Below are 21,887 nucleotides of genomic sequence, written 5' to 3'. Positions count from 1 at the left end.
TCTCCAAGAACTACAATTTTTAAATCATAGTACCTCTATTTTCTCCTCTAATGTGACTCCCCCAAAGAGTTTTGACCCACTCTGAGAAGTATTAAAAATACCTGGTGACTGAGTGCTGTAGATGGAAAGAGGTGATACGGCAATGTAGAAAGAGCACTCACCTTGGAGTTAGGAAGACCTGAGTTTGAATCTCAATTTTTGCATTTAGAACCTGTGATCGTGGGCCACCCACTTACTCTCTCTGTGTCCTCTGAACCCAGGTCCTCTGACTCTCAAGCCAGTGCTCCTTCTACTTGACCACACGGCCTCCAAACACAAACACATTTAGATATGTATATATCCATATATTTGTAGTTATAACATTAAAATGATAAAATAATATTATTGAGATAGGTGAGCTCATTTTTCAATGCAGATTCTCAAAATGCAACGTCATTGATAATATTGCTACTTGGAATCTTTTTCAAGAGCTAAGATTGATATTTTGTCTTTAAAACAGAAAACCCTGTTTCACAGAAATAAGATGTTATATACAGTAGTAAAATTTATATCATTTTGATAAATCAGTGAAATCTTTTTTCACTTACAATCAAAATAAAAGATTTTTATGTTCAAACATTTCAATTTCGGTGTATCAATCAAATGATGAGCCTAGGCCATTCTTGTTAAAATGGACTAAGGCTAGGTATATCATATTTGTTCACAGCAAATTTATCCACTCATATTTTTAAAAATCTTTAAAATAAGAATGTCTTTTGTCAAGTGAATAATAAAAAGCTCTTCCATTTCATTTGTAAAACAAAGTATTCTTAAAATTGGGAAATATGAAAAATGTTTTATAAATTATTATCGATGGCTCTAAATTCTCATAAATGCAATTATATCATCTTTATTTGAGGACCTTTTATTTATTCAACTTTTCAGACATATTCACCAAAGAGGAAACTTTTGTTCTAAAATAAATTTCCTTAATTTTTATTGTCACTAAGAATAGTGGCAATTTCTTCTTTTAGCTCAAAGGCCCTTTGAAATACTTTGAGGAGAACCAGCAGGTTTCCAATAATATGGAAGTCTACTATGTTCTGCCTCAACATTGCCACGCAATTTTACAGTTTACCTTTTCATGTAGTGCTTTTTATAATGTTAACTATTTTAACAGCTTGAAAGCTCTGACCCAGAATCCTCCTTCATACTTCTTGATTTAAATGATTATTTGTAAAGCATGTGCAACATATCTAAATTGCATGAGAGGTTGAGTCAGTTTAAACTACTCTTTGCAGATCTGTGTTTTATCCTGATACCAGCCGAGCTCTTTCTGTGTAGAGTACAATGCAATGTTCCCATATCATATAATTTTTTTAAAGAAATCTATCAATTATATTGAAAAGTTTCTTGATGTGGCATTGTGACAAATATGTTTCGAAGAACTCAATCTTCACTAATATCATTTGCATCAATAAATCCTGCAATGTAATCAAATTAACATTTAACTATATCTGTTGTTTCCTCCATTTGTAAGAAAAAAAGATTTTAGTTTCTCAATGAATAGATTGCAAAGTTCTACAGACATATGGACAAGTCTCCTTCCCACCATTTAATTGTATATAGAACTATTCAAAACTACTTTATATATGTTGTTAAAAATCATTTTGACCATCTTTATAGTTGCAGTTTCAGGTAGCACCAATCTTTCTCTTACCAAATGAGGCTGCTTACATTTAGCAATTCTAGAAGCAATACAATGCAAGAAATCTTTTTGGTTTCACAGATGAGACTTTTGAAAAAGTTGTTTTTGCAACTAATTTTCTCCAGAAAACGTCTCGTCTTGCCAACGTATTCTACAAGGACACTTTCAATATATCCTTTCAATTTATTAGGTTTTGTTCTATCTGGAGCCAAAATATTTTTTAAGGTAAATACAGTGATGTCTTTCTATTAAGGACCACTGGGCCTTGCTATCCTTCCCACTGTCGAACAGTTAAGTTACCTGAGCATTTTTATCTACCCTGATGCTAAAGTTTCTTTTACATGTTGTCTTCACCAATTAGAATTTGAGATCCATGAGAACAGGAGCTGCCTTGGGTTTTTCTTCTCATATCTCCAGCGTTTTGCACAATGCTTGGCACATATCAAGAGCTTAATGAATTCCTATACATTCAAAAGATAAATATTTTCTAGTTTTGGTCTTTTTTCTTTGAGTTTCTATATTTCTGCCACTTAAACTATCTCTGTCTTGCTTATAGATTAATATATAGATTAATAATTGAATGAGACATCCAAAATTATTATTATTATTTTTAAGACTGGGTCCCCTTATATTGCCCATACTGGAAATGTGGGGATTATTTACAAGGTCCTATGTATGCCACTCTTGACTGACATATGAATTTTGACCTGCCTCATTTCAGACCTGGGCAGGTTTATCTCTTATTGGACAGCATGGTGGACCTCTGCTCTGAGAGGCTCATTTTATTTATGCTGAATTTAATGTCAACACTGAATCAGCATAGCCCACTGCAGCTCAGAACTCCTGATCTCAAGAGATATGCCAGCCCCACCCTCCCAAAAGCAGGCATTTCAGGCTTGTGCTACCACACCTGGCTTAAATTTAAATTAAATTTTAGAAAATTTTAATTGAGAATGTGCAACTGTTCTCAAGAAATTTCAATTTTTTAAAGTTGAAGGGTTTTTTTTTTAAAACTAGTCTATCATAATGTATTTACCAATGTGAATTAAGTTGATAAATACAGCAGATATTATGGTCATTTTAACTTTTGCACTTAAATTGTTCAATTTCAAGTTTATATCCTTTACATTCAAAAGCTGCAAGCAGTGCTATAGAATAACTCATTCCGGTTTATAAGTCTACCTCAACTCATGACTGATAATGATTGTTTCTGCATTGATACTTGACACACTCATGTTTGACTTTTAACTCATTGATTACTTATATTTAATCTAATTTTTACATACCTTATTAAATAATTGTTGTGTGACATTCATTGTCAATTGGCATGAATTTTCTGTGTTAACCTTGTACTTGTTGACTTTGAATCCTTTTTATTCACAAAAGCAGAAATGTTTAGGCAGTCAATAATTTTGGTTACTGCTTAGTGTCTCCTTAGTACCTTGGGAAACTCTCTTAGGACTTGATGTAGATAAAAAAGCTTATCACCTAGTGGCTAATATTTTTGTTAGAAACTTCTCTATACTTAATTATGCTAGTTCTCAGATGAGACATCCAGCCATTTTCTAGATTTCCCACCTGTTTTGCATCTTTGTAAAACCTGCTAGAGCTTTGCTCTGCTGGCACAAATCTAAAGAACTTGAGATTACCTCCACGCTGTTAGCAAATACGCTGAAAAATGCTTTCATGTGCCTCTGGTCAGATTTAATTGTCTTTCGTTATATTGGAGGTTTTGTAGATTTTTTTTTCAGAACTCCATGGAACTTGGGGAAAAAAATCAACAGTTGATATTGGATAGCCTCTAATACACTATTGGTGCAGCTGTAAATTGGTCTAGCCATTTGGGAAAACTAAATTGGAATCATGCAAGAAAAGTGACCAAGCTCTTCATACCTTTTGATCCAACAATATTCCTTCTGGGTATATACTCCAATGGAGTAAATGAAAAACAACAATAGGAAAAATAAACCAAAAAACCAGAAAGGTCTCATATCCAAAATATTAATAATCATATTTTTTTGTAGTAGTGAAGAACTAGAAAGTAAGAGGTATCTGTCAACAATTTAACAAAGTGTAACATATGAACATAACAGAATATTGCTGTGCAGTAAAAAATGATGCATGTGAAGAATTCAAAGAAACTTAGGAAGTTTCCTATGAAATGATACAGAATGAAATAAGTGCAATTAGAAGAATAATATACAGAAGGACTGGAATAAATGTAAATGAAGAGATCATGAAAAGAAAGCGGAATTCTGAGTATCTGAAACAATAATAAAATTACTGGGGGAAAAACATGACCCCAGTAACTTTACATAGTGTTTTCCCAGATACGCTTTATATTTTTTTTCAGCTTTATCTCTTTCTCTCACTTTCTACTTGTTCCTACCCTGGGATTTGTAATAATCTGACTTTTACAACAGCCCTGTGAAATTTGGTTAGTATAAATTCAGCTTGCCTAGAATATTCAAATCTGCCAAATAACCAGGCTAATACATAGCAAATTACACCTTGACAAGTTTCTAAAGGCCGTTTAAACACATTTCCCCTTAATTCACACTTAACTCTAAGGACACTTTGATATTGCATCGACAATGATACTAATGAATATTACCCAGAAGAATGCAACTTGGACTCGATCCATTACCAAAATGTTCATTCATTTGATTTAATTCCTTTTGTAGGAAGGCATTATTAGAAAAGCCAGCCAATATTTGAACAAAGTAGAAATACATGTTTTAGTGAAAGTTGGGGTTGGAATGACAAAGTAGGGTTTTAATAAGAACCTGTTTGCTCTTAAAAGTCAAAAATGGCCAAGGGGAAGAGGAATAGCCTTACATGGGAAAATGAAATTATGCTAGAACTAATAAATTCCTAGAGCAAAGACTGATTAGTCATTGAAATATTATCATCATTTATGTTGTAGTTGACAGAAAATGGAGAGGTTTCCAGAATGATTTGTTTATTTAATTAAAACCTGGCTCTTTGGGATGGACTCATGAAATTCACATTTATCCATTCTTTCAGTGTTCCTCCTTAAAGGCAGTTGTATAGTATTACTGGTTGCCAACCAACTTCAATGTCCTCTGGATATATCATGATTAGCTTTTCAGACGCCAAAGTACCCTCTCTCATTTTCAGGCTCTTGAAGACAAGTCATCACAAAGTTCTTTGTCTGCCTTTATAGAAAAACTTGCCCTCTGTAACCATATCAGGTATTTGGGGAAGTGACCTCCTTTTCCACTTAGTATTGCAGTCATTTCTAAAATTAATGGGTTGTCTTCAGTATGGGGTACTTCTATAGTCTTTGCTTTGCCAAGATAAACTCTTAGCAATTTGCTTTAGGTAATGGAGCCAACTATGTTTAGAAGAGGCTAAGCTGCTTAAGTTGCTTGTAGAATTCAAAAAAGGTTAGAAATCTTAACCAGAGGCACTAAATGTTTCCAAACAAAATGATTGACCTGAGAGGCAGCTTGGTAGAAGCTGTTGATGTCAAATCCTTTGTAGGAAGCAGGCTTAACATATATGGATTAACTTCCAAGTCAGGGTAAGGAGTAGGTGCAGATGATTCTCCAACTTCCCTAAATACTCTCCTGATTAGTAGTATCTGCCTCTTTTGTCCTACCCTGAGCCTAAAATTGTGTGGCTTCCCTTATCTCTCAGTATGTGGCATTCAAATCTGACCTCAGACACTTACTAGCTATGTAATCTTGGGCAAGTCACTTAATCTCTGTTTGCTTCAGTTGCCACATCTGCAAAAAAACTACCTCTCAAAGTTGTTGTGAGAATCAAAGGAGATAATCCTTGTGAAGCACCTAGCACATAGTAAGTGATATATAAATGTCAGCTATTAGTATTATTCAATTATTTGAGCAGTACCAATGCTTTAGGTTTTTTTTGAAAATGGATTAAAAAGATTTTTCTTTTTTTTAAAAAAGGACTTTCTTGCCTGAATGAGAAGGAATTATGAAGCTTTCTATCCATGGTTTAACCCTCCTATCAATATACTCATAAAAGGTGATAATGGCCTTTGGCTTTTAGAACCTGTTCCAAGCCACTGAATTCAAAGAAGGTTAGGCTAAGCAGGGCAGCAGAAGCCGCTAAGTGAGAGTTCTTGTGGTGTGAATTCTACTATCTCTGGCCAGGACCCTCAGCTATTAGAACAATATAGTCCAAAATGTGTAGAATATAAGGATGTTTTAGGTTATTGAAGAGTTTCAGATAAAATGAAGGTGATATGAGAGGCTTCTTGGTATTGCTCAAAGACCACAGGACTGGCAATCAGGGATCCCGGATTCATTATTATTACTGCGTGCTCCTGTGATAATTATTTCATTTCTATGTGCCTTGGTTTCTTCAGGTATGAAATAGGGGCTACGTCAACCCAACTACCTCATAGGGCTGCTGTGATGATAAAATGAACTAATAGGTGAAGGTATTTCAAAGAAGTAAAATATGGTACAAATACAGGATGGGATTGTCATCTAAGAAATTAGGGCCATGGCCTTCTATACATTTGCACAGTGTGTCACAGTAAGAATATCCTGGCTATTAGAGTGATGAGACACTGGAATTAGGTTTGATGGAGTCTCAAGGACCAAGCTCTTTATATGAGTAGCACAATGTTGTATCAGAGCACTGAGAGACCTGCATTTACCCCGGTTCCAACCTGGCTCTGCCATTTATTAATTGTGTAAATCACTCTGTGTTAGTGGTGTAACTTCTGAAACTCAGTTTACACCTCTCTAAAATTCACATGTTAGTGTGTGAATTCCCATTCACACACTTCCTACCTCATAATGCTATTGTGAGGAAAGTACTTTGTAAACAAAAAGATATAGAAATATGAGCCGTTGCTATTATTTGAAACTCAAATCCATAGTAGGGAGATGTAAGTAATAGAAGGGTATCTGTTACTAGGAATTCTTACTAAGTAGCGGATAAAAGAACAACAAAGCATCTTATAGCACCCAATAACTTCAAAATCATAATTAAAAAATAAAATATAAAGAAAATATTTACAGTAGAATGGAAGATTCTTGAGGGCAGGCATATTCTATTTCTGTTTTTATATCTTTAGCGTTATATAGTTGGCTCTTTAATAAGTGTTCATTGAATCATATTGATCTGAATATTGAAAGTCCAGTGTTGCTTGAACAACTGAAGTTCTTTTACTATTTAAAAAAATAATTATCACCATCTTACTCATCTTCCATTTGTAGGCCAGAGCAGTTCTTAGCACACAGTAAGCCCCTATTAAATGTTTGTTGTTTTGTTACTAAAAATGTTGGAGTAGATTAAACAAACAATCGACACACTGTGAAAAGATGTAGTAGGCCTGGTACTTACAACTTTCAGACTGCAGTTGGCAATTTCAGTGCAAATAGCTTTAAGAGATGAAACAAAGTTAAATGTGAGAGGGTCTGTTTCCTTCCAGAAACTAATGAGGAGTCGAACTTTAACTCTTCGTAAAACTAATGCTTCTCTTATTTTCCCATCCAAATCTGGCCAGTAAGTTCTGTGGAAAAACCATATTCTTTAGTTTGGTGAAAAGAAAGCAATATATCAAAGAAAAACTTGAATTTTGATTAAAAAAGGCTATTTATTTTATAATATAATCTTTTAATAATAATATAATCTTTTATAACCAAATCAAATATAACATTCACATCAACACAAGTTGATTAAAGCAATTCCATAAATGGATTTATCAGTCTGTGAAACAAGAACTAGTGCTATCTTAAATCTCCTTTTGCAAAAATATCAGCTGTATTTGCCATCTGCGGGACTATGTTTTTGTCCTAGGGTAGAAATGGAGCTTAATTTGTCCCCCAGAGGGAAGGACATGTTCCTTCCCCATGGATATGGCAATCCCATACCTTGCCATCCTCTGCTGCTAGCATACTATACTAGAGGGTACAACTGCCCCTAGACTGCCATGGCCAGGAGCCCATCACTTGAGTGACCTGGGGTACACCTTCATCTTCCACCCTTTCTGTAGCAGTCAAATTCTCTGATTAGGATTGTTCTTTGCTCTGTGGCTATCTTTTGCCTAAATGGAATTTGTCCCAGGAGTAAAAATTCCTGGTACGGACTATAGTAATGGATGTAGTAATCAACGATAAAATAACTGAGATACTAAATACTTAGATGACTTGCTTAATGTTACATAATTTGATTTATGAGTTAGGAAGAAATAACAGGGGCCTTTTGAATTTTCACTTCAGAGTTCAATCTAACACATATCCACTGGATCTCAGTGCTTGGGAAGCAGCAGGCATATAGAGGAACTGGTTCCTCAGTTCCATCTTGATTCCCTGGAGACTTTGGGAAATTTCCCCTTTGGTGAACTTAGGGAGTCTCTCTCCCCTTCTCTCATTAGATAGATATGGGTGTGTGTGTGTGTGTGTGTATACACACATACAGACACACATATATATGTATACACACACATATATACTTATAAAATATCTTACTCCCATTGGGAGAGATTTTCTGGTATGTTCAAATATGTATAACTTCATTGATTTCTGTTTGCTTTTGCTTAGATAAAATAATTTATTCACTCTCAACTATTTGTGATCTTTCATGTAATCAACATTTGTGGGAAGGCAGTCAAACCTCTTTATTATAAGTTCTAAGTACGCTTTCTCTCTTAAGGGTTAGTGAACAGGAAAGTTACTTGAACCTAAAAATCACTTTCCCTATGTTAATGATATTAAGGGGACCAGACAGATATAATTCTATCCTAGTACCCTTCTCTGAGGAGAGCAGAACAGCCAGTCTTGTAGCCTTTTTCCTGTTGCCTTTAAGGAAGAAATAAAAATCTTTCTTGAAAAGGGATAGATTGGATTCCAGACAGATTATCTATTCATGCCTCCCTTCAAGCCACATTTAGAGAAACTCATATAGTCATGCACATAACCTCCATGGGCAATACACATACACCTTACATATACATCATCTGAAAAATTCATTTTGTGGTGAAAAGGTTGTTTATTACTCTGTAATAAAACTAATAGAAAATTTGCATGTACTGGATTAACTAAAAACTTGAAAAATAGATATGGAGAATAAGTCATATGAATCCTTAATCTAAGGAAATTTATTTTGGAATTCTGCTTTCCAAGAGAAAAAGTCCTATATTCCTACTCTCAAAACTTACATTTAATTTTGTAAACTTGTTCTTAATTAAACTGATCATCCAATGTATTTGTGGCATCAAACTTTAGCTATGCCCAGGAAGAAAGTAAAACTATGAAGGCCTAGGGTACGGACACCTATCTACTTATTCATGCAATGATTTTTCCAAAGAGTTTGGCATAAATTGTATTCCTAAATTTAGTCCATGTATTTGCATGCTGAAACGATGAATTATTGAAAAACTTCTCTATTTGTAACACATTGGGACTCTGTGTCTCCCACAGAGGGATGGATAGATTTGATGAGAACATTTTAAAGCTTTTTTTTTCCTCCTTTAAGTTAAAAATATCTTTATGAAAATCCAGGTTTTGATGGAAGTTGCACTGAATGACATAAAACTATCTCTCCTTTCAAGGTAAAGCTTCCAAGACTCATTCGGGGCAGCATATCCCTTAGAAACATTTCAACAGATAATTCTAAATTTGGTGGCTATCATCTCATGCTGTGACATCCTTCACTCTTGCTCAGTTTGGTCTTTTAACTACAAAGAGCTCACAGGTAGGTCAGAGGGAAACATGTCGATACCTTCTGCAGAGAAAGACCCTGGGCTCCTAGAATGGTTCCACTTAGGAGACAGGTCCTTGTGGACAAATCACTGCAAATATTCCAGATTCTCATTTTACAAAATTCAGTGTAGTCACTGTAGTAGTCCTGTGCTTAAAGTTAGTTCTCAGTCATTTCTTCTCAAGTAATTGCATGACCCTCATCTAATGTGCTCCTAATGCAGAATCTAAGCACTCACCTTTTAGTGCTTGTGTTAGAGACAGGGAGGTAATCCATTACAGCAATGAACACAAACTCCTTAGCATCATCAATGACACTGTAGATGGCATCAATGTCAAAGCTCCTATTTTTAGGGCAAAAGACTTTAGGAGAATTCTGTGAAGATATAAAGATCAAATTATTGAAGTAGAAAAATACGTAACTTAGGACTTTTTCCCCTTTCTACTTTTCCAGAAGCTGACTCTTACCAAGTTTTGGTAATGACTGGTTCATTTAGTTTGGCTAATCCTAGATGAGATTTTCATTAGTCGACTCTGGAGACTAAGTTACTGTAGGGTATTTGATCCCTTGGAGAACAGGGCCTACTACCAGACTAACTAGGGTTATGAGAAGTGATTTTGCACTAATGGGGACACAAAATAGACTTAGATACATTTTTTCCATTTTTATGTAGACTATCTCTTGGAAAGATCAAAAAATATATCTGTTTGGAGTCTAGATGTTAAAAGACATGTCTCTGCTAGTCTATATCCAGAACCCTTAACTAGGGTGGGTGAGTCAGGGCTTTTTCTATGGTGCTGATATCCAAAAGGTGCATTTTTTTTCCTTACATTATTTTGGAGAGCTCATTCTCCCTGAGCCTGACCACTGGGACCACATCCCTTGAACTCAACACACCTAGCAAAAGCTGATTAGAAACTTCCCCCCCACCCCAATACATTGGACTGTGGGGTCTCTTCCATTACCTCATCCTTCTTTTTTTCCAGCAAGCTTCTTTTTTCTCCCCTTAGTCCAACAGTATTTAAGGAATTTTCCTATCCAGAGGTCATTTTTTTTGGAATAGGCTTTTAATGCCCTCTTTGGTTGGCATTTTGGGGTTAGAGGGCAATTATAGAATTAGCCACAAGACACTGCACTGGCAAGAGTACAGAAGCTTTATCAGTTTCATTTATTAATCATAGCTGCTTCCCATGTTACTGCTAGGCTACAGGTTAGTGTGTAGTCCCCCTTGACCTCTGTGCCTTTACTTCTTGGATGGGTGGATAGGTAAAAGAAATATTGAGGAGATATATTTACAAGAGGTGAGTGAAGAGTCAAAGATAACACCAAAATTTCAAATGTGAAAAATTGTGTCACTGGAACAGGAAGAGAAACCAAGAAAGAGATAGAGAAAGAGTAGTTAGAGAGGTTGGAGGACAGCTAGGAGGTTATGGCATCAAAGATACCAAGGGAGGAGAAAGTAATATGAATATATCTAGCACAGTAATATTTAGGGTCGAACCATATTGGAGGAGGGGATGCTCTTTTATATGCAATCTATGGCTTTTCAAAGGCTTTAATTTCATTAATAGAAGATTTCACTGCACTGATATTTATGAAACTTGCAACAGAAATGTGGCTCTTTTGGTTAATGATGATTGCTAAAGTGGCTCCAGAAAGAGTGTGGTGAGTACCACTGCTCAAACATGAGGAATGCAACTTAAAGAATAGGCGCTCAAATTATCTTATTAGCAATTTTTCTTAGTTTTCTAAATGTTCTTTTAAATTCCTTTGTATTATCCCTTAATAGCAAAGCAGAAAGAGGAAAGAAAAGAATGAAAATGACAGATACCGGTCTAGGTAAAAACCCTGCGATTGACTTTTCCCAATCAACTGTTTCCCTGGAAGCTCACTTCTAAATCAATCCAGGCACCCTGCTTCCCAGTACAGATGAATGGCCTGTATCTACTATGCTGGACATTAAAAAGTTCCCTTAGCACTTGCACCAGCAGGCTTCCAGCTCACTTCCAAACTTGTTTCTGATTTTTAAAGAGCTCTTTCCCAGAGTAGCCTTTTCAAATTGCAACCATGTTGTTTTCAGAAAAAGTAAACCAAACAGCACTTTAATGGATTTCTCTTCAAACTCACTAAGTTTTACTCAGTGTCTTATCTCACAAAATATATTTTGGTCTAAATGACTTTGATGGGTGATTGATTTAGGTAATAAATAAGAAGAAATGAAATTCGCCTCCTACCTAGCTCAATCAAAATAGACCTTGAGCCTAGTCCTTGTCTTGGAAGACAAAATACAGACTCTCAAGGGCTGTAAAACACATGCAAACACAGTGGGAAAGAAGTTCAATCACTATTGCTGTAGCCTAGTTTCAGCAAAAAATGTAACAAAAATAAAATAAAATCCTTTCCTCCAAATTAAGAGAAAGGATATGATTATATATAGTCAGTGGTCTATTCAGGAAAATGAAAAACTGGAAAATAAGAACAAAAATAAAATTAGCCCAACCCACAGCTTCATAGAAATTTTTAGCAGAAAACATCAAATTCTCTTATTTTTCTGGGGCTTCCAAATGTGGAGTTTTTGAGTATTTGCATTCTGTAAACTCTTGATAGGGACAATATCTCACTAAAACCAGAGCACAGGGAACCATTTTGAAACATTCCAAAAGTATACTGAATGAAAGATTCTTTTTGTTGAATCATACAGTACATCTAATGCACTGTGGACACAACAGAAAATACTTATTACTAATAACAGCCCGGAATTATTGATGTATAAGGTACAGAGGTATTTGTCAGTATGCTGTTCATTCATAACATCTGTAAATCTCCAAGAATATTAGCTCAGATGTCAGCAACGAATTGATTTTAATATATGTATTGTTTTTTTTGTTTGTTTTTTTTTGTCGTTGTCAAATGTTAAATTTATTGCAATAGTCTCCTTTGTAGCTTTTAACTTGCTGGGCATTCAACAGCACCACTATTGATGTCATTGAGCCAAACTTAATATATGTATTGTGATGAAAAACGTGACAGTGAGAAACTGAAAAGGAAAAAAAAGGGAAGCTCTCTATAGGGGATAAGACTTTCTCATGGGGGAGTTGGATAAAAAACAATCTTGAAATTTGTCCCGTCCTGAAGGTATGGATTCTGCAGAAGCAGCCTCAGAAATCCAGGAGGTTTCGTTAAATGTAGTGAGGATTCTCCTTCCCCTAGACTTTTATTTTGCAATGACAATGTTTTTTTCTTTTGCTGGAGAACTTAGAATGTAAACTTATGACATTGTCTCTCAACTCTGCTCTTCTTGTCCAAACATATAATTTTATCGACACATGGAACCTCCAAGGTGGAAGCTCTTTATCAATGCAGGTAGGCAGCTTATAGTTTTGGACAGTTGGTTGAGGCACTTAAAGATGTTGTAACAGAGAAAAAGGTTAATGTCATAGAATATGTGTATCAGAACAATTAAAAATTACTTTTTATGGGGAAAAGTATCTTTATCACTTATTTTGACCACATAATGTTCTAGGAGATAGCACATGATCTCAATGGCCAAAAAAGGCTGAGCTAGCGTAGTAGTGTTAGGGGCAGCTAGGTACCACAGAAAGTCAGGAAGACTTATCCATGCGAGTTCAAATGTGGCCTCAGACACTTACTAGCTGTGTGATCCTGGGCAAGTCGCTTAACTCTGCATGCCCTCAGTTTCCTCATCTGTAAAATAAGCTGGAGAAGGAAATGGCAAACCACTCCAGGATCTTTGCCAAGAAAACCCCAAATGGGGTCATGAAGACTGAAAAATGACTGGACAACAACAAAAATGTAGTGTAAACTCTTGTAAGGTATGGCCAGAGCAACTAGTAGTCAATTATTAATTTGAAGACCAGCTTAGATTTAATGCCTAAAGAGAGGCAACAACATCCAAGTAGAAGCATATTCTGTAGCATGTATTTAAATTGCCCATTTACAATGATATTAAATAACAGTTAAACCATATGACCAGTAAATGATCAAAAAGCAAAAAGGCTTGAGGGGTAGGTCTAGATCTAAGTTAACTCTTTGTACATTCACATTAATAACACAATAAATAAATTAGGAACTTAGTGCAGGTGTTTTGATAAGAATGTCAACTTACCGACACAAATGCTTGAGACTTTGTTTCATTCAGCTGAAGTTGTAGCTTTTTTTGATTGTCATACACTCCATACAACCTCTTTGACCAAGTTTGAGGCACTCTGCTCTTATATCTTAATGAGCTATACAAGGCAAATATTCTTTGTAAATCTAGGACCAGACAGCTGCAGTTGTAAAAGATAACACCAAGTTCTTTCATCTGTGAAATTAAAATGGAAGTCATTAATGGTATCACTTTCACATTCGAATAAGAAATAAGTTTGAACTTCATTGTTTTCTTATACCTATTGTCATTCAGGAATATAAAAAATAGACAAGATTAATATATAAATGATATGAAAATGTACAATGATACATTAACACAAATAATAAATTACAAAAAAGCCTCTTGGATATTCAGATGGCTACATAGACAAGAAAAGTAAGCTAAAGTAAACTCTCTGTTTAGCCTTATCATTTGCAACTTGAAGCAGATAATTTGTTCTTTTTCCTGATGTATCAGTTTTTAAAGACTAGACCCACTGTTTAAAGATGCAGGTAAGCCCTCTGTTATTACATGACTTGAAGGTTTGGCAATAGTCTTGTGCCTAAAAGGTTATAGTCATTAAAACCTCTTGTATTTGCCAACAAAGGACTTACTACCAGATTCTGTGTTGTACCCAACTGGAATTCTTGGCTTTATATGGGCTATGACAAATTCAATAATTATTTGAATGGAGCTATATTTAAGGTGAGGACAACTTATGTTGACTTATGTTTTGACCACTATCAATGGGTGCTGCCTGATAGAGGGAAAATAGTAATACTAATTACAAGTTCAGTACATCCAGTGAGGACGAAAGTAGAAGACCCTGTGATCAATCAGTTAACAAATATTTCGTAAGTAGCTATTATGTGCCGGGAACCATGACAGGCACTGGGGATAAAATAAAACTGTGCTAGCTGCTAGGATAAAAGTGACCCAGTCCCTACCTTATAGGGCACTCTACTGAGGAAAACGCATGGCTGGGAAGAGATAGTGATACTCATGGAAGGAGTGAAGATCGTCTGTCATACCCAGTTACTTGGTTAAAAGACGAAACTGTAGCAGAAAGTTTTGGACTTCCACCAGTGTACAACTAGCATATGTGAACTTTGTGTCATTGAACTAATTCTCTTTGTCTTAGTTGTCCTTGGCCAACTTGGATGGAGAATGGCTGCTGAAGGGGGCCAGGAAGAGATGCCAAGAAGTGAGGAAGTGAACGTAGGCAATTCAGGCATCATTTCTAAAATCATACTTAACTCATTATATAGCTTCAACTTCTCAGAAATCTTCCTTCTACATTTCCTTAGAAAGTCATTAAGCATTTATTAAGAGCCTGCTATATGCCGGACAGTGAGCTAAGTGCTGAGGATACAAAGAAAAGGTTAAAAAGATAGTTTCTACTGTCAAGGAAGTCACAGTCTAATGGAGGAGATGACATGCAAACAATTAGGTACAAATTATAGACAGGATAAATTGGAGAAAAATTGACAGGGGGAAGACACTAAGGAGGATCAGGAAAAGATTCTTGTAGAAAATGAAATTTTAGCTGACACTTGAAGGAAGCCAGGGAAACCAGAAGGCATTGTATTTCAGGCATGGGAGACAGTCAATAAAAATGTAAGTCTAGAGATGGAGTGTCTTCTCTGAGGAATTAATACCAAGGAGGCTAGTGTCATTTGGTCAAAGAATACATGGGAGTGAGTAAAGAAGACTGGAAAGGTAGAAAAGGACTAGTTGTGAAGGGCTTTGAATACCAAGAAGGCTTTTTTATATTATTCTGTAACTAAAAGGGAGCCACTAGGGATTTATTGAATGAGGCAGGGAGTGGCACACATTTAGAAGATTTAATTTGTCATCTGAGTGAAGGATGAACTGCAGAGGAGACTGGAGAAATTTGAGGCAGAGAGACCAACCAGTAGGCTGTAGCAATGGTCCAGGTATGAGGTGATGAATGCTTCTACCACAATGGTGGCAATGTCAAAGGTGCAAAAGGTAGAACTGGAAGGACTTGGCATCAGACTGTTTATGGCAGGCGAGGCAGTGAAGTATTGAGAATGACACCAAGATCGTGAGCCTGGGAAGGTGGTACTGCTCCCATGGGGGAAGAGTTTGGAGAAAAGATAATGGGTTCAGTTTTGGACATATTGAGTTGAAGATGTCTGACAGGTAGGTAGTTGGAGGCACAAGAATGAAGGTTAAGAGAGAGATTAAGGTGGGATAGGTAACTATAAAAACATTAGCATAAAGATGATAATTAAATCCATGGAAGCCGATGAGATCACTAAGTGAAAACTTAGTATGGAAGGAGAAGAGAAGAGGTTCCAGGGCAGAGTCTAGGGTAGGGTTCCCTTTAGGAGCCATGACCTGGATGAAGATCTAGCAAAGATACTGAGAAGTAAAGATCAGACAGGTTGGAAGATAACCAGGATAGAGTGTCATGGAAACCTAGAGAGAAGTACCAAGGAGAAGAGGATAGATGATCAACGATGTGAAAGGCTTCAACAAGGTCAAGTAGGATGGAGCATGAAAAAAGGCCATTATATATTGCAATAAAGAGTAATTTTGGAGAGAGCAGTTGTGGTTGAATGATGAGGCCAGAAGCCAGACTACAGAAATATAAGAGGAGAGTGAGGTGAAAGGAAGTGGAGGTAGTGATTACGTAACAACAAAAGGGAGAAGAGATAGAGGATAGGGATGGACAGGTCAGCTAAAGGTTTTGAGGATGGGAGAGACATGTTTGGATATATTTGTAGGCAAAAGGGAAGCTTTCAGTTTCCAACTCACTAACCCTCATACCCCCTGGACCTCTGATTTGGATTCCTTTATATCTTCTTGCATTCTTTTCTTTTTTTTGGTTTTTTTTTTTTTTTTTTGCTTCAGGGAACACTTCCCCACCCCCGGAGTCACGGAGTCACTGGAAAGCATGAAAACATTCTTTCAGGCTTTTTATTCTCTATTCTACCAGGAAGACCATTAGTGCATAGATAGCTGTTGATTGCCTGTGGTAGAAATGCACACACGGCAGAATCTGTCATTGCAATAGTTCCCTCATCCGTTCTACTGGGTAAAGTTGAAAGCTTTTTTTATTTGTGGTTTCTCCTGATTATGCCTGATGCTAACGTGCATGTAAAACTGTGTTTGTTGAAAAAGTCGGTAATCTTGTGGTCATTTGAAATCTATTTTCATAGCTAGTTCTACCCATGGTCACACAGTACCTGGCTCATATTAGGAACTATATGTGTTATTAGTAATTATAATTATTTTACATAAGAATTTTTTGATGACATGTTATTTACTCTGACTATAAAAGAAGGAGGTAAATTTTCAAGTGTGGCATGGACAGCTGCTTGACCTTTTTATGAGGTGAAGAGAGACAAATGGGACTCTAAGATCTCAGAGCAGAGGGTAGCCTTCAGCTGCCACAATTAGGGTTGGTCTCCTAAAGGATGTTTCTAGGGCAGAGTACAGTGGAGTTTTAAATGTCACACTACAAAATGTTCCTTTCCACCTTTTATCGGTAAGAGGTCTTTGCCCCATCCTAATATTTCATCCAAAATGTTAATTTCTATTTTTCTTGAATGTGCCTGGAGAATTTCACTTCTTTAATTTCATCTCATTACCTTAATTTCATCTTATCTAAATGTCAATTATTATCTCAGCAACTTTTTTTTAAAAAAAAATTCAACACAATCCCCATCTCCTTGGGATGCTAATGTCTTCTATCTACTTGAAGAGTTACGGGGTTGCCTAGCTAACTTATCAATACGTTTACTTCCTTGCCCCCCAATTAAGTGACATTTTCTATATTCACAGTTATTCATACTCAGAAAGGAACCTGTCATAATGAATCCTGGGAAATGAAATGTTCACAACTGAACCTGAATGTTCTCATTAATGAGGAAAAAGTAAAATCATTTATTTGCATTGTGGGAGAGGGAGGGAAGGAAGGCTGGGAACACCGAAGAACTATCATTATAGTTTTGCTATCTTCGTATTTCTACTTATAAGTAAGAGCAGGACCGGAAAACACACATTTAGCTCCTGGTGAGTGTTCTGTTTTCTTGTTCAGCAAGATACCCTGTTTGGAGGACAAAGAAATATTCAGTTTGATTGGTGTAAGGTATTTAGTGTGAGAAAAGCTGGAAAAATAGGGTGGTGCAAAATTGTGTAGGCCCTTGAATAGGAGGAAAAGTTTTCAAAACTTCACTAGGTAGGGAATAAGAAATCATTGAAGATTTTTGCACAGAGTAATGATGTAGACATGTCTGTGAATAACAAAAATTAGTTTGGGTAGCAGTATGAGATTTGGGGATAGGGAGGGAATGGAGGCGGGAAAATCTATTAGGACCCAATTTCTATAGTACAGGTTAATTAATGAAGTGGGAATAAAGAAGAGGGGAGAGATGAAAGAGATTGTAGAGAAATTCTTTGCCTATGTTGCTGCAAGAGCAGTTCATGGGAACAGAAGCAGAAGAAACTAATTATTTAGGGTTTTACTAAGAATTGAATTTCATATTTATAAATAAACTTCTTTAGATGGTGATAATGGGAAAAATCAGAAAATACTTTGGATCCAGAGAACTTATACTTCCAAATACTGAAAATACAGGAAAGAAGTTCATTTCTGACTTACTGGTGGGCGTATTTTTAAAGCTGCCTTTCAAATAAAAACAAAGGTTACTTATATAATCACCCTGTTATTCAGGCTCTACTCACCAAAGTCTTTGACTTATAGCATAGCTAAGTGATTCTTTCCCTCAGTCTCCCTATGGCTGTGTCTCAATATTCCAGATTTAAGCATTCTGACCAACTTCACTGATTCCATAGAATCATAGGGATTAGACCTGAGAGTCAAGTGGATTACTCCCTTATAAGGTAGATATGACTTGCTTATTGTCACAAAGATAGTAAGCAGAAGAGCTGGGATTTGAAATAGGTAGCTAGGTGGTGCAGTGGATAAAGCACCAACCTGGGAGTCTGGAGGATCTGAGTTCAAATCTGGTCTCAGATACTAGCTGTGTGACTTTGGGCAAGTCACTTAAACCCCTTTGCCTCAGTTCCCTCATCTGTAAAATGAGCTGAAAAAGGAAATGGCAAACTACTCCAGTATCTCTGCCAAGAAAACCTCAAGTGACTGATGAGTTTGAATTAAATATTACCACACTGGTCAGCTCTAGTAAAAAAAAAAACACTGAGTTGTTTGGAAAGTAAGAGTGAAATAGAAATAAAAAGAAAGGGAAGAAAAAGAGGAGACAGACGAAGATCAAGTAAAATTACTAGTTGGTCACTTCTTTCAATACATTCAATAGCAAGACCACTTCTTTAACCCTTTCTGTGCCTTAGCAAGTATAAAGAATTTCTACCTAGACAAATGTTAGTAGACATTGATCACCTCTGTGTTGTCAAGGGAGTAGCTGTACGTTGAACTCATGACAGAGCCATGGACATTTGATGTTTTCTGTGCTTAAGACACAGAAGGTAGCTTGTCACGACTTAGTGACCAAGACTTCCTTTAAAAATACAGACATGTATGGAATGTCACAGAGAGGTTTTCCCACAAGCACTTTATCTACCTTCTGTCAATCCAACCTATTTTACAACAACAGATAAGGGATCTAGTTTAGGAATACTAGGTCAGAGAGGAGCTACCTTGTATCCATGTAAGGGATTTAGATTTTCATAAATCTAACAACAGAAAAAGGACTGGATAAACAGATCAGCAAACTAACAATAAAAAATGTGGCCATGCCTGATATTCTCTTTCTGAGGTCTGAATGAATTCTTTGATTGAATCAGAAAGGAAGGCAATGTCCTCAGATGAAGAGTGACAGGCCACGCCTCCAGATGAACTTTAAAAGTCAATCCTGTGAGTCTTGAAGAAAAAAAAAAAGAACTACAGCTCCTCATAGGACAAATAAAACAAAATGATTTTGGAGAAAGGGAAGCTATAAGAAGGCAAGCAGAGCTAGGAGGAAAGTAGAGGATAAGCAGAGTTAACAATTAGAAAGAAAAAAGACAGAACTCTGGGAGCAATGCTGTTTGGGTCAATAAAGCATGAGGTGTCTGGACCTTTAAGACTTTTTCCTCTGGGCATGGCAAAAGTTGGTATAGTTTTCTTTATTTCGAGTATTTACTTTCTTTTTAAATAGTGTTTACCATTGGCTTTTGCTAGTTAAGGTATACTTAGTGGGAACGAAGTTGGGAAGAGGCAACTGAAGAGGAAACACACCCATAGAAGAGAAAGAAGGATATATCTAACACTGGACTATTTTGCCAGAAATATTGTCTCTGGCTCGGGGCTCAGGGCTAACAAAAGGATAAAGAGAATTAGAGCTCTTGGATATTACTTCCTTGAGTGGAGGAGTGAGTGCTAATTTCAGGAAACCCATTTTAGCAATGAATCAGTAGGGGGAGGGAAATAGTAAAGTAGCTGTAAAGCTCTGATAACACCTCACCACTGCTACATATGCTACACAATTTCAGATTAGGAGGCAAGTTGCTCCTTAGAGCATATCACCAGCAAATGCTGTCTTCTTACCCCAACAGTTTCACTGCCCTGACTCCCCAGTGTGATAACGCTTTGGCCATAATGATTTTTGTTTTAAAACAGGACAAGCAGTTGATGGGGGAAAAAAGTTATGTGAGGAAAATATTTTTCTTTTCTTCTCAAATATTCTTTTGGGAGAAGGTTGTTAATGGAACAGGAAAGAATGTGTGAATAAAAATGGATGATTTTAAATCACTAACCCGAGAAGAATCAACCATTGCTACAGATTCCACAAAGATTTCTCTGTAACAAGAGAAAGCCTAAGGTTAGTTGTTAAGATTGATTAAATATATTGAGCAATAGGTTGGTGGACTAGAATGGAAATGGTAAACTTGGTTTCAGTCCTTTATGTCTCAGAATAAATAATCTGAGTTAGTATAATTGCAGTTCACTTTATCATCACCAAATCAGTATCCAGTTCATTTTTTCATGATTATATAGCAACGTGAACAAGTATTTCTCTAATCTCTTTGGCACAGGGAAAAAGGACCTGTAAATGCAAGCAACTTAATTTCCAGCTAATTTCTATGCTGTAATATTGCAAGAAATATAATTACTATGATCTCTAACTTGATTTCCTTTCAGCCTGCAAGGTAAAATTTTAGTTTCTTGGGATGGAAAACAAAAGGATTGATTCTTAGTTGCTCCAAAGCACCACAGATCTATGCTCTTTTCCTTTCAGAAACACTTTGCACTTTGCTTTCCTCCCCTTCCTTCCTACAGTGTGTCATTTGCACTATTTAACTTCTCTTTAGTTCATACTCTGCATTTGCCAAATAAGAATCACATTTGCTATGTACCAGTACTCTGATGTGAGGATTGATGACAATGTTTTCAGCAACACTACATTTTTCACAGGCATCTTAAAATTTCAAGGAATATTCGGTCACTTGGCAGTATTCCCTCCCGGCTAGGAAGATTCAGCCCCTATATTCCTGGATATATTCCAAGAAAGGGGGCAGGTAGGTAGTTCAGTGTATAGAGTACCTAGAGTGCCTGGCCTAAGTCAGGAAGACTCATCTTTCAGAGTTCAAATCTGACCTCAGGCACTTACTAGTTGTGACCCTGGTCAAGTCACTTAACCTCATTTGCCTCAGTTTCCTCATCAATAAAATGAACTGGAGAAGGAAATGGCAAATCACTCCAGTATCTTTTCCAAGAAAATCCCAAATGGGGATATGAAGAGCTGGATAGGACTGAACAACAAGAACAAAAAATGAGCTGGAGAAGGAAATGGCAAGCTACTACAGTATCTTTGCAAAGAAAACCCAAAATGGAGTCATGAAGAATTGGACATGACTTAAATGATTGGACAATAACAAATTCCAAAAACAATGTAACTTAGTCATACAAAGAACCCAAGATATTGAGAGGGTTTGGATGAGAAGAATCGAAGACATTTAGAGCCTGAAATGGAGCAAAGTTGAACAGCTTTCAAGTTCTTTTCAGAACTTTAAAGTTTGTTCTACTTGTGAGCAGGTCAAAAATCATTCTGGAATCCCCCTCCTCTATCAGCTCCACATCCCCCATCCCAAACTCATCTTCCCCCCCCCCCAAACTATCTTTTCTTTCACGTTGACTCCCTTCCCACTTTCCTTTCCCTCTCCTTGATAGTTGAGGGTAAATAAGATGAGACAGATTTATCCCAGTTTGGTTTTTTTCTCCCCATCTCAAGCCTTATCTAGGTTGTTATCTCAGTTCTCTTCTGACTCACTGTCTGGTGTTTCATTAGCCACTTGGCCTGTCTGTGTTTCAGTGTTAGGGTTTGTTAAATGGAGCGGCTGCCCTACTTGTCA

General features: G+C 36.5%; 1 protein-coding gene across 1 annotated transcript in view; it reads right to left on the bottom strand.

Moving 5' to 3' along the window:
• The window catches only part of PLD5 (phospholipase D family member 5), a 438,256-nt gene that overhangs the window by 12,557 nt on the left and 403,812 nt on the right, over positions 1 to 21,887 (bottom strand). Inside the window, exons 6-8 of the mRNA XM_036757335.1 lie at positions 13,521 to 13,718; positions 9,633 to 9,769; positions 7,037 to 7,205 (exon numbers count right to left, since the gene is read on the bottom strand). Of these exons, the coding sequence (XP_036613230.1) occupies positions 7,037 to 7,205; positions 9,633 to 9,769; positions 13,521 to 13,718 (504 nt within the window). The remainder of the gene's footprint in view (positions 1 to 7,036; positions 7,206 to 9,632; positions 9,770 to 13,520; positions 13,719 to 21,887) is intronic.

The sequence above is a fragment of the Trichosurus vulpecula genome, chromosome 4, assembly GCF_011100635.1.
Source record: "Trichosurus vulpecula isolate mTriVul1 chromosome 4, mTriVul1.pri, whole genome shotgun sequence".
In the NCBI taxonomy this organism is placed as follows: Eukaryota; Metazoa; Chordata; class Mammalia; order Diprotodontia; family Phalangeridae; genus Trichosurus; species Trichosurus vulpecula.
Note: the sequence above shows the minus strand (reverse complement) of the source record. Positions and strands in the feature narration are given on the sequence as shown.